The 13,340-nt window shown below is 42.1% G+C and overlaps 2 protein-coding genes across 3 annotated transcripts in view; both read left to right on the top strand.

The window, feature by feature from the left end:
• Positions 1–7,426, top strand: part of cyld3 (cylindromatosis (turban tumor syndrome) 3) — a 9,970-nt gene extending 2,544 nt beyond the window's left edge. Inside the window, exons 5-17 of the mRNA XM_020586847.1 lie at positions 7–462; positions 820–925; positions 1,368–1,819; positions 2,456–2,621; positions 2,991–3,132; positions 3,604–3,726; positions 4,153–4,244; positions 4,391–4,454; positions 5,091–5,295; positions 5,445–5,553; positions 5,754–5,872; positions 6,040–6,247; positions 6,333–7,426. Coding sequence (XP_020442503.1) covers positions 7–462; positions 820–925; positions 1,368–1,819; positions 2,456–2,621; positions 2,991–3,132; positions 3,604–3,726; positions 4,153–4,244; positions 4,391–4,454; positions 5,091–5,295; positions 5,445–5,553; positions 5,754–5,872; positions 6,040–6,247; positions 6,333–6,517 — 2,427 coding nt within the window. The 3' untranslated portion in view covers positions 6,518–7,426. The remainder of the gene's footprint in view (positions 1–6; positions 463–819; positions 926–1,367; positions 1,820–2,455; positions 2,622–2,990; positions 3,133–3,603; positions 3,727–4,152; positions 4,245–4,390; positions 4,455–5,090; positions 5,296–5,444; positions 5,554–5,753; positions 5,873–6,039; positions 6,248–6,332) is intronic.
• Positions 7,427–8,150: 724 nt separating this feature from the next.
• emc4 (ER membrane protein complex subunit 4) lies at positions 8,151–12,645 on the top strand. 2 transcript variants are annotated; one of them, XM_020586831.1, is made up of 7 exons: positions 8,151–8,319; positions 9,159–9,309; positions 9,843–9,957; positions 11,007–11,160; positions 11,283–11,443; positions 11,893–11,951; positions 12,293–12,645. In XM_020586831.1, the coding sequence occupies exons 2-6, from the start codon at positions 9,200–9,202 to the stop codon at positions 11,926–11,928; spliced, it is 576 nt and encodes a 191-aa protein (XP_020442487.1). In that variant the 5' UTR covers positions 8,151–8,319; positions 9,159–9,199; the 3' UTR covers positions 11,929–11,951; positions 12,293–12,645. The 2 variants fall into 2 exon arrangements, with proteins under 2 accessions (XP_020442487.1, XP_020442486.1); XM_020586830.1 differs by having other exon boundaries at positions 11,893–12,642.
• Positions 12,646–13,340: the final 695 nt, after the last annotated feature.

The raw sequence follows: 13,340 nt of genomic DNA on the forward strand, positions 1-13,340 counted from the left end.
TTTAAGGGCCAGCGGCACTTCAGTTGCCCTGAGGCATGTGCCCTCTTTCTCCCAGTCAGTCACATCAGGCTCCGCCGCTGGTCTCGCAGCAGTGGTTCCAATGCCCATGAGCGAGATCATCACCACAGCAGCAATAATCACCCCAGTGATGGGCACCATAGCAACAACAATAGCTCAAATAAGCAGCAACAGCAGCACGTCCGCCACACTAGCTTTCGCCAGCTTCATCCCGGCAGCCCTCCGCAGCCGCAAGCTTTCAGCATCCTTCCTCGAACAGCGGAGTCTGCACCTGTTGCCGCACCAAATCATATTCAGGTGCGAGGCCCCGTTTCGCCTCTGCCATTCCATGTTGGTCAGCGAGTGTGTTTCCCTCTGGAGAACACCATCTGTGGTGGGGAGGTGCGCTTCTGTGGTCCCCTGTCTGGCCACCCCTCATTAGGGATGTATGTCGGAGTCCTTCTGGTCAGTATGACGTTGGAAAGAAAACTGTGATTATATGAGGAGTCTGTTTCTGAGTTAGTGCAGGTTCTTGTGGTTTTGGAACCAGATTGGATGGGTTTTGGAATTGGTATTAATAATCAAAAATACTGATGGCCACTTTTACAGAAACAAAAGTGAGAGAATAAATCCAATAATTGATATGCTGTTTTTGTTTTTACATGCCTTTTAGCTAGGTAGTAGCTGAATTTCAGTGGAATTCTGGTCATTTTCACAGAAACACTACACAGTGAGGATTTGTATGAAAAAAGGTTTTCTAAAAGTCTCATTTGCTTCTTTATGTGGACCAATTGTCTCTTTGTACAACGTTTTTTGTAACAGGACTCTGCTGTTGGTAACTGGAACGGGTATTACAGGGGAGAGAAGCTCTGCCACATTCCTTCCCCCATCTATGGACTACTGCTGCCAGTCACCAAGGTTTACTCAGGTATAGCAGCCGTTTTCACAACAACACCTCAGGACCTCAGACATCGGTAGACCATTTCATTCACAGCTACTTCTGATCAGGGAGTGAGTAGGATTTCAGTAGTTCTCAGGGATATAATCTATTTATTTTACTTGTTATTCTTTGGTTTTGTTGTTGTCCAAGGAAAATGCCTCAGTTTTTTAAACACACCAAAACTTTATTTTTTCCAAAATTAAGAATGAAAGCACTCAAAATTCCTGTTTTGCTGGAACATACAGTTTTCTTCTAACATGCCTGTGTTGTAAAACACATTTCATAATGAAAAGAATGAACACTAAAGACAAATAAATAGTGGTGGAGTTGAAGTTGAAATCTCACGGTCACTAGATATAGATTTTGTGATGTGTGCTATGTGGAAACACCTGAGTGGGGAAAAACATTTTTGTTTCATTTCTGTTCTCAGAACCAAAATCCCAGAATCGCAGTCCTCATCAACAAATGCCCAAATCCATCCTGAAGCCAGCACCGCCCCCTGCTGTTAAACCAGACCCACCCGCTCCCAAAGTCTCCCTGATGCCCCCCAACAAGCAACCACTTAAACCTCCTCCACTGCCACCACCGAAAATCATTCAGAAACCCCTGCCTCTTCCTCCTCTACCACCTCCCAAACCCACCAGCCCAATGTCACCGACCGCTGCCGAGCAGCTGCAGCACACCAATGGCGTACACACCCCACCATCACCACTGACATCGCCAGATAACAGCGAAGCTGTGAGGGAGAACGGAAAGGCGGGACTGGAGGGGAAATTGGAGGTAGGCTCGATGGTAGAAGTGAATGACCCACCGCTTTTTGGGGTGATCCGCTGGATTGGACAGGTCGGCGGGATTTCTGAGCCAATGGCTGGAATCGAACTGGTGAGGAGACATTTTTATCTTTAGTTTGTTGAATACCAAAACTGTTATGTCAGAAACACATGATTGTTTTTCTCATGCTGTTAAAAACGTGTTTAATATGTGTAAACAAAGCAGAAAACAGACTTAAAATTTAAGTTACAATCAGACTACTAAATCAAAATGATGTTTTTTCCATCATTAACATGTACTGACATGCCAGTGCCCTGTGTGAATTAAGCTCAACTTGGTTTAAAATAGTCTTGTATTTGGAGATGTAACAAGGCTCTTCTCAGTCTCTTCTAGGTCTTAAACTGCTGTGGTGTTTGCTAGTAAACTTCATAATTAGTGGCTTAGTTTAACCCTAACGTTAACAGTCATTTACTCCTTGTGAGATCTTTCCCTTCAGAGCACATGCTCTTATCTACATCTCTGTTTTTTTTGTCCTGGCTCAAGACAGCACTGACTTTGTTAGAAATGACTGTTTTTATATTAAAGATGAAAAACTTATAGCAACATGGAAAAATCTGACATTAAAGGGTTTCCTTGGATACATTATGCTAACAGATCCATTTCTGACCACAGTCCTTAAAGCAGAGAACATCTCTCATAGTGCTGCATCACACTAATAACAACCAACTCACCGTGTGTGTGTGTCAGGACCAGCAGCTGCTTACAGGAACAGATGGCAGTTACTTTGGTGAACGCCACTTCAGTTGTCCGGCCAATAAGGGGCTGTTTGTCAGACTACGCAACTGTAGGAGGGACTCCAGGTTCCCCGCACCTGAAACACCTGTCAATCAAGTGGAGCGATGCAACTCTATAGGTGGGTGGTGGTAGAGGCATCCCAGACTGTAGGAAGCTTCGGTGTAGTCGCCCACAGGTTTCTGAAAGGATGTTGTGAAGGATGGAATTACTGCCTGGTGGCAGCAAAAGGCATCCAACACAGCTGAGACAGAAAAGATGAAATACACACGCAATATGCACATTTAATAGGTGGAATTTACTTCTAAGACTCAAATTTGCTTTGGAAAATATTGTCGACTTTAGAGAGACTTTAGGGCCGGTGTCTAGCTGCTATTAGAGGAACCTAATCTAAACACCTCTCTGCACATACTTGGCTACAATATCGGCGTGTGTATGAATATAACTATATATTTTTAATATCTGATACTGTGATATGTGTCCATCCCAGCCTTTGCGGAGTGGGGCAGTGAGCGTGTGGAGGAGCACACTCCTCCAGTGGACGGGGACGAGGCTAAAGAGCTCTACCAGGGCTGGAAGAGAGGCATCCAGGGTCACCTCAACTCCTGCTATTTGGACGCTACGCTGTTCAGGTAAAGTCTGCTGCTGTGTATGTTTAAAAAAAAAAAAAAAAGTTGGTTGTTGTGTAACATGCCATCAGTGCTGAGTTTAAAAGCTATAAATTACTGAGGTTGTGTATCAGAGCTTTACTAGTGTAGTTTAGCTTGATGGTTCATTCAACCTGTCCTCTGTATCTGCCATAGCAGCCATGTAATAGTTTTTGTAAAGAAGTGCTTATCATGCTCCTCACTCTTGCAGATGAATGTGACACAGTAATTGCTACACTTGAATGAATATAAGAATGCTTTTAAGCATGCAGTTGTTCACTCAGTATGTGTTTCTTGAGAGAAAGCCTCTGGCACACAAGGAATGGCGATGTGTGGCTTAATTTAGAATGAACAGAATAACTAGTTAAGCAGCAATAGCTTCCATGGCTGAACAGATAACAAGAAGAGGCTGTGGAGTCAGATGTGTCTGACTTGTTGCTTTGTGTTTCTATTCAGTCTGTTCTCCTGCTGCAGTTCAGCAGACTGGGTGTTGTTCTGGCCTCCTGACTCTGAAACTAAGCAGAGCTACAGTCAGGCTCAGGACCTGCTGCGCTGCGAGATAGTCAACCCACTGCGAAGGTCTGTAGATGTGCAAATGCAGTTGCTGCTGGTGATAAAGCATTACAGCTCATACTTGTGGTTTAAAATTGCTCTGCTGCTGCAGATTATATGGTTCAGTGTCACAGCTGTAATGTGTAATGATGTGATGTGGGCAGTCCTGACTCCAGTTGTAAAAAATAATCATACAAAAGGCAGCGAGTGGATCAGAAGGTGAATAATTTCACACAAGATCTTGTGTGAGTTTACATCCTAACTGACAAATAGCATTTCACCCAAACCACAACAGACTTGACCCAGTTCAGTTTGATAAGACATGACACCCAAAAAAACAGACTGTCATTTAATTATTCTTTGTGTTTTGTGCAACTAATGACATTCCTTATTATTGTGTTCAATAATATACAAAACTTTCCAGACATGAGTGTGTACTGGTGTGTTACTCAGATATGGCTACGTGTGTGCCAGTAAAACCATGTCCTTGAGACGACTGCTGGAGGCGGCCAATAGTGACACCGGCTTCACCAACCAGGAGAAAGGTGTGTGTGTGTGTGTGTGTGTGTGTGAACGCATGGTCACCCTGGAGTCCTTTCTCTATCCCTGCATCATCTTTTGCAGGTGCACCTGTGCTTGTGTGTGATCAGTCTGAGGAATGCTGTCATACTGCTCTTGTTCTGTCCGTCAGATCCTGAAGAGTTCCTCAACAAGCTTTTCCAGCTCCTTCGAGTCGAGCCGCTCCTAAAGATTAGGTAACATCACCGCCGCTCTTTTTTGTTTATGTCCTTTTGTTTATTTACACAGTGTCAGCCAGCCATATTATTCACTGAACTCTTCACCTAGTCACATGCATACACACTTCCTGCTTCACTGTCACACAGTTCACTTTGTTAAAGATCCCTTCCACTAAAAATATCCTAAAACACTTCTTGGAATACTAATTGGTGTCTAATATGGTTTTCCCACAAAACATTTCAGTGGCTTTGTTAAAGTGTCACTCAGAATTGGGTTGAGCACAGATACATTTGCTCCCTTCAGCAGGTGAATTCTAGTTTTGACCTCTGTACACAAGTCATGTTGTGTGCACAGGGAACTAGCAGCAGCAGTTTTTACAACTACGTCTGTATCTCTCCACCTGGATTCAAAAGAAACCTACTCCTTAATCTCATTTCCTCTCTTTTCTTAAGGACGCTTGTGAGGTGCGTCAAAACACCCGCGCCCCCCCCCTTTTTTTTTTTTAACTGCAAGTCCACACATCTGCTATGTCAAAATATGTTATTGTTAAATAAATGATGAAATCCTCGCCCATTTCAGTAGTCCTGCACTGCTGTCCTCCACCTCTTGTTCCTTAAATTTATACCTCATGTTTCTTCTCCCCTCACTTCCAGATCGATGACTCAGCAGCCTCAGGCGTGTCACCTCTACCAGCTCTTCCCACCGACCCTTCCTCCCTCTCCGTCCTCACCTTTATCCCATTCACCAGTTGACTCCCCAATCCCTCTCTCCTCGCCGTCATCTAACCGGTTGAGGGTTGCCAGCGTCCAGGCCCTGCTGGAGTCCTCCTTCTTCCATGCTGGTCTCAAGTTCGTTGAGGTAACAGGAATTAGTTCATTAGTGTAGATTTCACATCAGGGCAATTTTTTAAAATAGAAAAACTAACAGAATTGACTTTTTAAAAAACCCTTTGAGTCACCTGAAACACTGCTAACTGATAAAATCATATGAACTGATCATCCCACCAGGCTCCCTCCTGCCTCTTGCTGCTCATGCCCAGGTTTGGGAAGGACTTCAAAATGTTCGATGCCATTTTACCCACTCTCAGCCTGGACATCACAGACCTGCTGGATGACAGTAAGGACGATTTAGGGGGACTGATTCTGGTTTGGTTTTGTGCACTAATTTCTGTGATTTTTGTTCTAATCACATGTATGTTTGAGTTTTCTTCATATTTCTAGCAAAGGCTCACACCAGCTTTTACTGTACTGCGCCCAGTGTTTGTTGGTTTTGACTGAAGTGTGAAGTGTAGTATTTGTCTCCGTCTGTCTTTCCAGCTCCGAGACAGTGCAGTATTTGTCAAACTGTGGCTGAGTGGGAGTGTGTGCAGTGTTACGAAGATCTAGACATCACTCCTGGTCGCCTCAAACAGTACTGCCAGACCTGCAACACGCAGGTTGATAAACGTCTTTTTGTTAAAAATAAAGAGTACATGCCTTGTTTCCATGTTGTGCTGCAGCCAGCCTGTTTGTTGCAATAATAAAAATAAAGAATTATTAGTAACATAAAGCACTCTGACCATCATTATCTGTTATGTGAACTGTCTCTTCTGTCGATCTTCAGGTCCACAGTCACAGGAAGCGAGTGTCCCACAGCCCAGTGAAGATTGGTGTTCCCGTGCCCCCATGGACAGGCCCTTTACACTGCACTCGCCAGCGAATGTCTCTGTTTGCTGTGACATGCATTGAGACCAGCCATTACGTGAGCTTTGTCAAGCACGGGCCCCACCCCACTGACTGGCTGTTTTTTGACAGTATGGCAGACAGAGAAGGTGAGAAGTAATCAAAAGAGTAAATCAAACACAATATAAAAGCAGGAACAGAAAACAAGCTCACGTTTCTCGGCTGTGCTCTCAGGTGGTGAGAACGGCTTCAACATCCCCCAGGTGAAGGCGTGTCCTGAGGTGGGCCGATACCTCAGCCTGTCAGAGGAGGAGCTGAGCAGAGTAGACCCTGCGTCCCTACGAGAGCCAGCCCGCCGCCTGCTGTGTGACTCCTACATGTGTCTGTATCACAGCCCTGAGCTCAGCCTGTACAAGTGACCTGGAGGCTGAGCACAGGCACACATACAGTACATATCCTAAATGCCGTACAACTAACAGACGTCCTCAGGTTCTTAGTCTCATGCAGCTGTCAGATGAAAAACATGCATGTGCACAAGGGCCATGATTTCAGCTAGACCAGTTTTATTCGCTTAATTGAGTGGAACATGAAATCGATGATAGAGCCAAGGGACACATTTTTCAGCTTCTAGTCCCAGTTTGGCAGTAAAATGCATCTTGGTGATCCTAGCAGAGTTTGTGCCTCTCACGTTATTGTTATATCCATGTCAAAAAAATTCATACCCAGCTGTGTTTGAAAAACTTGACAACACTTACTGTAGTTCTGTTTCAGATAGTTGACAGATTTCTGTTATGTTGAAAACATAATGTCTTTACTCAAATGCTGACCTCAAGCATTGTTCGGGCACCACTAAAAATATATGCAAGACTGCCTGGTCAACATGCATTTACTCTAAAGGAGAGGTAGCAAGTTACAAGTTACAGGTTTCTCGCAAACAAATATGAGCAAAGTGAAAAATCTGATAAACTCATAAATGCTGTTGAGACTTTGCCAGAGCCCAGGGCTACTGTAGTTTCATCTAGGTTTGATTAAATCTGGTTAAAGCCTTAAATGGGCTGAACGGAGCCACAGGATTACATCTGAGCTCTCCAGACAAAGAATTCTGACAATCAGCAAAATTTACCTGAGAACAGTAGTATGACCCACATGATCTAAAGTGCTGAATGAACAAACAGCCTGTAGTTTGTTGGTCAGAGCTTTGTACATCTGTGAACTTACAGTAGTGACGAGTGAGTCTGAGCTTTATACCTGGGTTTATCTGTACCTTAATGCTCACACACTGTACAGAACCACTGTCAAACTCATCATCATCATCATCATCATCATCATCATCATCATCATCATCATCATCATCAACTTTATGTATATAGCACATTTATCCCAGCCATAGCTGCCCAAAGTGCTTAACACAGTGACACATCACAACCGTATTAAAATCAAAACACATAGAAACAGCACAATAAAATACACTGGCAATAACATAACAATAAACAAAACAAATTACCAACATCCCCTTACAACAAGCCCCACATACAGACACACATGGAGACTTAACAATTCAATTTGTACTGCTTCATTTACATGTCAGTATGTGTATATAATAGTGTTGCCTTAAACTGACTGTAAAAAGTACACACATGCATTTAAACTTTTGTGTTGCTAACAGGTTAATATGACACAGCTGCAAATTATAAAGATAGTGTCCCAGATAATAAAAGCTTTGATACTTTGTTTATATTTGTGTTTAATTTTTCTTTTGTGCATGTATCCATTAACATTAAATGAAGATATCATTCAACAGCTAAATACACATCATTTCCACTATAGAAATTATAGTTTGGCTATGTTCACATTACAGGCCTTGATGCTCAATTCTGATGTTTTTTCTTTGTTATCAAAATGACGAAATTAGAACGTTAAATTAAAAGTTAGCCCAATTAATCCATAGAAGGGAAATTTGAGTAAAACTTCAATTCGTTTTTACATCACATTTGTACTAAAAGAAAACTCAGGATCTATTGAAGTATTTCTCTTGCAGTACCACTAGAGGGCAGTCACGGCGCAATAGGCGCAAAAACTGCTTGGTGACGTCATCATTGCGAGGCCGGGAATCAGAGAGGTCGACTTGTTTCTCGATACAGAAAGAAGTATTTTCGCCTTTGTTCAAATAAAGGATAACGTTAAAGAAAGCTGTTATTGTTGGTTTGGATGTTTCTATAAGGTAAGCTGGATATTAAATGGCGGTGTACTTGATTATTTGTATGTAACGTTATGTGTGAGCCGCTTAACAGCATGGTTGAGTGACTACGAGTCTACTGTGCATCGTTGAGGTGGTTTTCATTTTTACTGTTAAAATTGTACGTTTATTAAAACCGAACAAATCTGACAGATTTGTTAATTGCGATAAGTAACTGTAATCTTTACTTTTATGTTTAACAGGGCGAGATTCACGTAATTAATGTAGCATGGAGCGTTGAGAGGAAACTCAAACCTGGCAGAAAACATACTAGTCAACGTTACAACTAATCTTTTTGGGTTACGTGAAATCAGTATTGATGTTATTAAACGATTAGAATATAGTCAGAGCAAATTAAGCATTTGCTACATATTTGTACAAATGAAATTAAGTTGAATTCAATTATATTTGTTATGTCAAGCCATAATAGCCGATTTAGGTAACGTTTCTGTCATGACCAGGAAATAAAATCCCACTTACATTAAACATCACATTAAAAACAAAGGACAAAACTTTGAACTGGCATTATAATGATCACCCATAATTGCTACTATTTTTGCCTATATAACTTCCTATGTTGTGTTGTAGTTTTCCTGTGTTTTATTTTTGGCAGTGTTTTGATTTTCTAGTTAAAGGTGCTCAAAGCACTCCAGGTGTTGCTGGACTTCTTGTTTTGCTGTTTGTTGTGCCAGAAATTTCCAATGTCTTATTTTTATACCATCTTACATTTTGATAGTTTCTTGCCTGTTTACACCCAGGAAGACTAGAGACCCCTTCAAAGTAAAGAACCTGCCCTTGTGATATGTGTTGTGTTATCTCTGTAGGTGCTTTTTGTCTCTGAGGCCCAGCACTGCAGACGGTTGCCATGGCATCTCCAGGAGGACAAGCAGGAGGAGGAGGAGCTCTGTCGACCAGAGGAGGCAGCGGGGCTCGGAGGATGAAGTGGGCTCTGGAGCTAAGCCTGGGCAACACCAGGTAAACACACACACAGAGTGCATTTGGATAGTATGAATGTTTTTTTTTCTGCTCAGAAATTCAGTGGCTCTCTGAGAAAACCTGAAAATCCATAGGGCACTTTAACTGATTCTGGCTTGGGACATTTTATTGCATGTCAACCAACCCCTTTGCTCTCTTGACAACTATCTATTAAAAGAAAAAGTATATATTAAGAAAAAGGCACAGGAAGCCAAGCTTTTGTGCTGCCTTATTCTTAATGTATGTATAGGATAATATGTGAATTACAGTACAAAGAAAATCATGGAATGATTTAAAATGACTAGATTATTTCTCACTTTCCTGGAAATAAACCAAGGAGTTTTGCTGCACCAATTTGCAATGTACTAATTTTTCCTCTTTCTATGCTTTAACATTGATTAGTAACTGAGAGTGATGAAAGCTCTTAGTCAAGGGCAGCTCTTTTCTGTATATACATGAAAAAGGCAAAGCACAGCAAAGAGTTTACATCTGACAATGGGGAATCAAAATTATACTCACCGCCTTACCTGCAGGAGCCGTGGCGACCGACAGGGCGGTCAGGGAGATGTTGTTTACCCGATTGGCTACTCCGAGAAGCCTGTACCTGACACCAGTATCCAGGAAACAGACAAGAACCTGGTAGAGAAGGTGAGGAAGGCGGTTTTACTTTCACCTTCTCAGATGCTGAGAAACATTGGTTTGTGTTTTTGCTAGTTTTTATTGAAAACTTCCAGCACCAAATATGTTGTTTGTTGTTCTTAGGATTTCATTCCTTGTAACAGTCAATAATACACAATTGCATGTGTCAGAGAAAGGCAGAGCATTCATATGGAAGTTCGGTATACAAGTTGAATGATGTTTACTTATTTGGCCCCAAAGAGGGGGGTGTTGGGCCATACTGTCATAAATCTTCAGCACCCCACAATAAGCAAGACCATTTTCCAGACCTAACCTACCCTTGACACAAAACATCCCTAAATCTGATCCTCACACAAGCAAAGAGCAGATATTTGGCTTGGCACACAGCATCTGCATTTTCTCAAGATGTTCAGTGACTGGCTCAACTGGTTTGTGATGGCAGTCACCTCTGAGAGCCAGGTCCATTCAGCTGTCCAGCCACTGACACTTTTACCAAGATTGTCTAACAAAAGAAAAATAGACCACTAACAGCCCCACCGAGTCAATAGTTATGTTATCACCAATGTTCTGTGTGGGTGTAGGAGTGAAGGCAGTTCTACAGGGTCATCGGGTGTGCACCCTCTGACTAACTGGTGCTTGGTTGAGTTGGGTCCATGACACTGAGAAACAGTGTGTTCCAGCGTCCCAGAACTATCCCTCTCTTTTCCTGTACCCACACACCTAGCACAATCCTTCATTAACATCTACTCTCTTAATAATTAATAACATCAACCTGACCAGCGTTTGATTGTTTGTTGTTGTCGTTATCTTTTCTCTCTCCTCTATTCACTCACCCCAACTGGTCGAGGCAGAAGGCCGCCCACCAAGAGCCGGGGTTTCTTGGAGGTTTCTTCCGTTAGAGGGAGTTTTTCCTCCCTTATGAGCCTCCAACAGAAGCATTTTAGAAGAATAATTCAAATAGAGTGTGACATACAAGAGAAGATAAAATGTTTGACTAATGAGAAGCACACTTATTAGCTGAGTATCATCCTGTGTCTTTCTCTTTTTGTGTCATACAGCGTTGCTGGGACGTGGCCCTTGGGCCTCTGAAACAAATCCCCATGAACCTGTTCATCATGTACATGTCAGGCAACACCATCTCCATCTTCCCCATCATGATGGTCTGCATGATGGCCTGGAGGCCCATCCAGGCACTCATGTCCATGTCTGCTAGTGAGTATTCAGACAACAAAATTGTAATGGAAAGTGATTGGAAACTGTTGAAGACGGTAAGACAAACATCTCACACCAGGTCTTTTTTTGTGCATTCACTCCTTTGTCATCTTGTGCCTCAGCCTTCAAACTGCTCGAGAGCTCCAGTCAGCAGTGGCTCCAGGGCCTCGTCTACCTGATCGGTAACCTCCTGGGTTTGGCCTTAGCCATCTACAAGTGTCAGTCGATGGGACTGCTCCCGACACACTCGTCGGACTGGCTGGCTTTCATAGATCCACCTCAGGTAAAAACTATGATAAATATAATAGCAAATAGTTTGTAGCTTTTTTATATATATTTTTATGGTTAATGATGAATGTTGAGGTCATAGTTGTATGCATTTGTCTCATGTTAGTGCTGGGCCCTAAAATCTACTTTGTTCATTATGATCTGGCACCTCCACATGAATTAAACCTGACAATTCTGGGGGGGTTGACTCATTTCTAGTCTTTGAGGCCTCATAAATCCAGGCAATGTCTCATGTGCTGTACACCTTTAGGCCATTAGAGGGCGGACTATGCCTTTGTAATTAAATGACTAACTGTTTTTAACAGCAGTAATTTTAAAGAAGCACTATAATGGTGAGTTTTTTTAAATAATTGCTTGTTTTTTTGACTGGTTTGTTAAACTGGAAAAATAAATATTTGTCAGATAACTTTATAACACCAATTTGGGATTTTGTCTTCCCAACAGAGAATGGAGATCATGGGCGGAGGGATGGTGTTGTGAAGAAGATGGACTTTGCACATACAGTAAAGGATTCAAATATTTACAGAGGTTATATATTGCTGATTTTCCACCTGTGCCACACAGCCAGACTTTCCATTACAGCTGAGATGGGGCAAAGCTTTACCAGCTGTCCTGATTTGGTCCAAAATATATTCAACAGCTATGACTTTTTTTAAACACCATTCATGACACTAATATTATTAGCATTGCTCCACTTGGGCCTACTCTGCTTCACATCTCCAGGGGGCAACACAATTGTATCAGTCTACAGCTTCATTTGGTCAAGTAAAGGTGTAGTGTTAGATTGTGTTGCAAAAGCTATTTCTTCTTCAATCATTCATTTTAGTTTTGTATCTGTTTACAGTGAAACTCCACGTGATTTCACCTAACCTGCAACATTTACTGAGCTGTTTAATTTATAATGTAGGTCTGTTAAATTTATATTGATTTGCTCTGGGAAACTGTTCTATGAAATAAATTCTTATTGGTTGAAGTAAGATGGTTTCAGCTGTGTTGGATGAAACAGTATAGTCTTAATCCTGTGAAGGGGATTTAGATATTTGATACTGATAATATTGGCAAATTGTCCATACAAGTCATACTTTGTAAAGTGTCCTGAGATGACTTTTGTTGTGATTTGGCGCTATACAAATAAAATTTGACTTGATAGTAAATATTATGAATGGGCTCCAACACTGGCAATGAAAATTATTTATATACATGTCTAGTGAATGGCAGTGTAGAGCAGTGGTCCCCAACCCCCGAGACTGAGCCTGAGCCTTCATTCTCCCAGCTGGTGCACGATCACCTGTCTTTGCTTTTAAAAGAGTTCGAGCGCTACTTCCCAACCACAATGGACCCACGAACTGCCAAGGAATGGATCCGCAACCCATTTGTCAACAAACCAGGTGAATCCAGCACGTCTGTGCAAGAAGAAGATCAACTGCTGGAGATCGCAAATGACGGCGGCCTTAAAAGTATGTTCGAGACAACAACTCTGTCGGTGTTCTGGATTAAAGTAATGACAGAATACCCTGAGATCGCAAACCACAGCGCTGAAAACTGAGACTTTGATGTTATACTCATGTTATGTTGTTGGCGCAATGTTACGAGGAAGCTGCTAATAAAGTTGCATACAAGTACATAGTGAATTTACATTTATTATTATATTTACAATATAAACAATCTACGTACCGCCCCCGGGCCGCAGTAAAATTGTCAAGCGTTGACCGGTCCGCAGTGATAAAAAGGTTGGGGACCACTGCTTTAGAGTCTAAAAATGCTTTTACTGCATGCGTTGTGTGTACGACCGTTTGAAAGCCCATTATAATGTGTGCAGTTTTCAATATTGCTCGGCCAATTGCCGCAACATGCCTCACACAAATCGGATGCCCCCTTTCGACGTTATCCAA

This window comes from Monopterus albus, unplaced genomic scaffold (genome assembly GCF_001952655.1).
Source record: "Monopterus albus unplaced genomic scaffold, M_albus_1.0 scaffold425.1, whole genome shotgun sequence".
NCBI lineage: Eukaryota > Metazoa > Chordata > Actinopteri > Synbranchiformes > Synbranchidae > Monopterus > Monopterus albus.

Coding starts and splice junctions, on each gene's coding strand:
- emc4 (XM_020586831.1), top strand. CDS start 9,200: ATGGCATCTCCAGGAGGACAAGCAGGAGGAGGAGGAGCTCTGTCGACC. Junction 9,958..11,006: donor ACAAGAACCTGGTAGAGAAG/GTGAGGAAGGCG, acceptor TGTGTCATACAG/CGTTGCTGGGACGTGGCCCT. Junction 11,444..11,892: donor CTTTCATAGATCCACCTCAG/GTAAAAACTATG, acceptor TCTTCCCAACAG/AGAATGGAGATCATGGGCGG.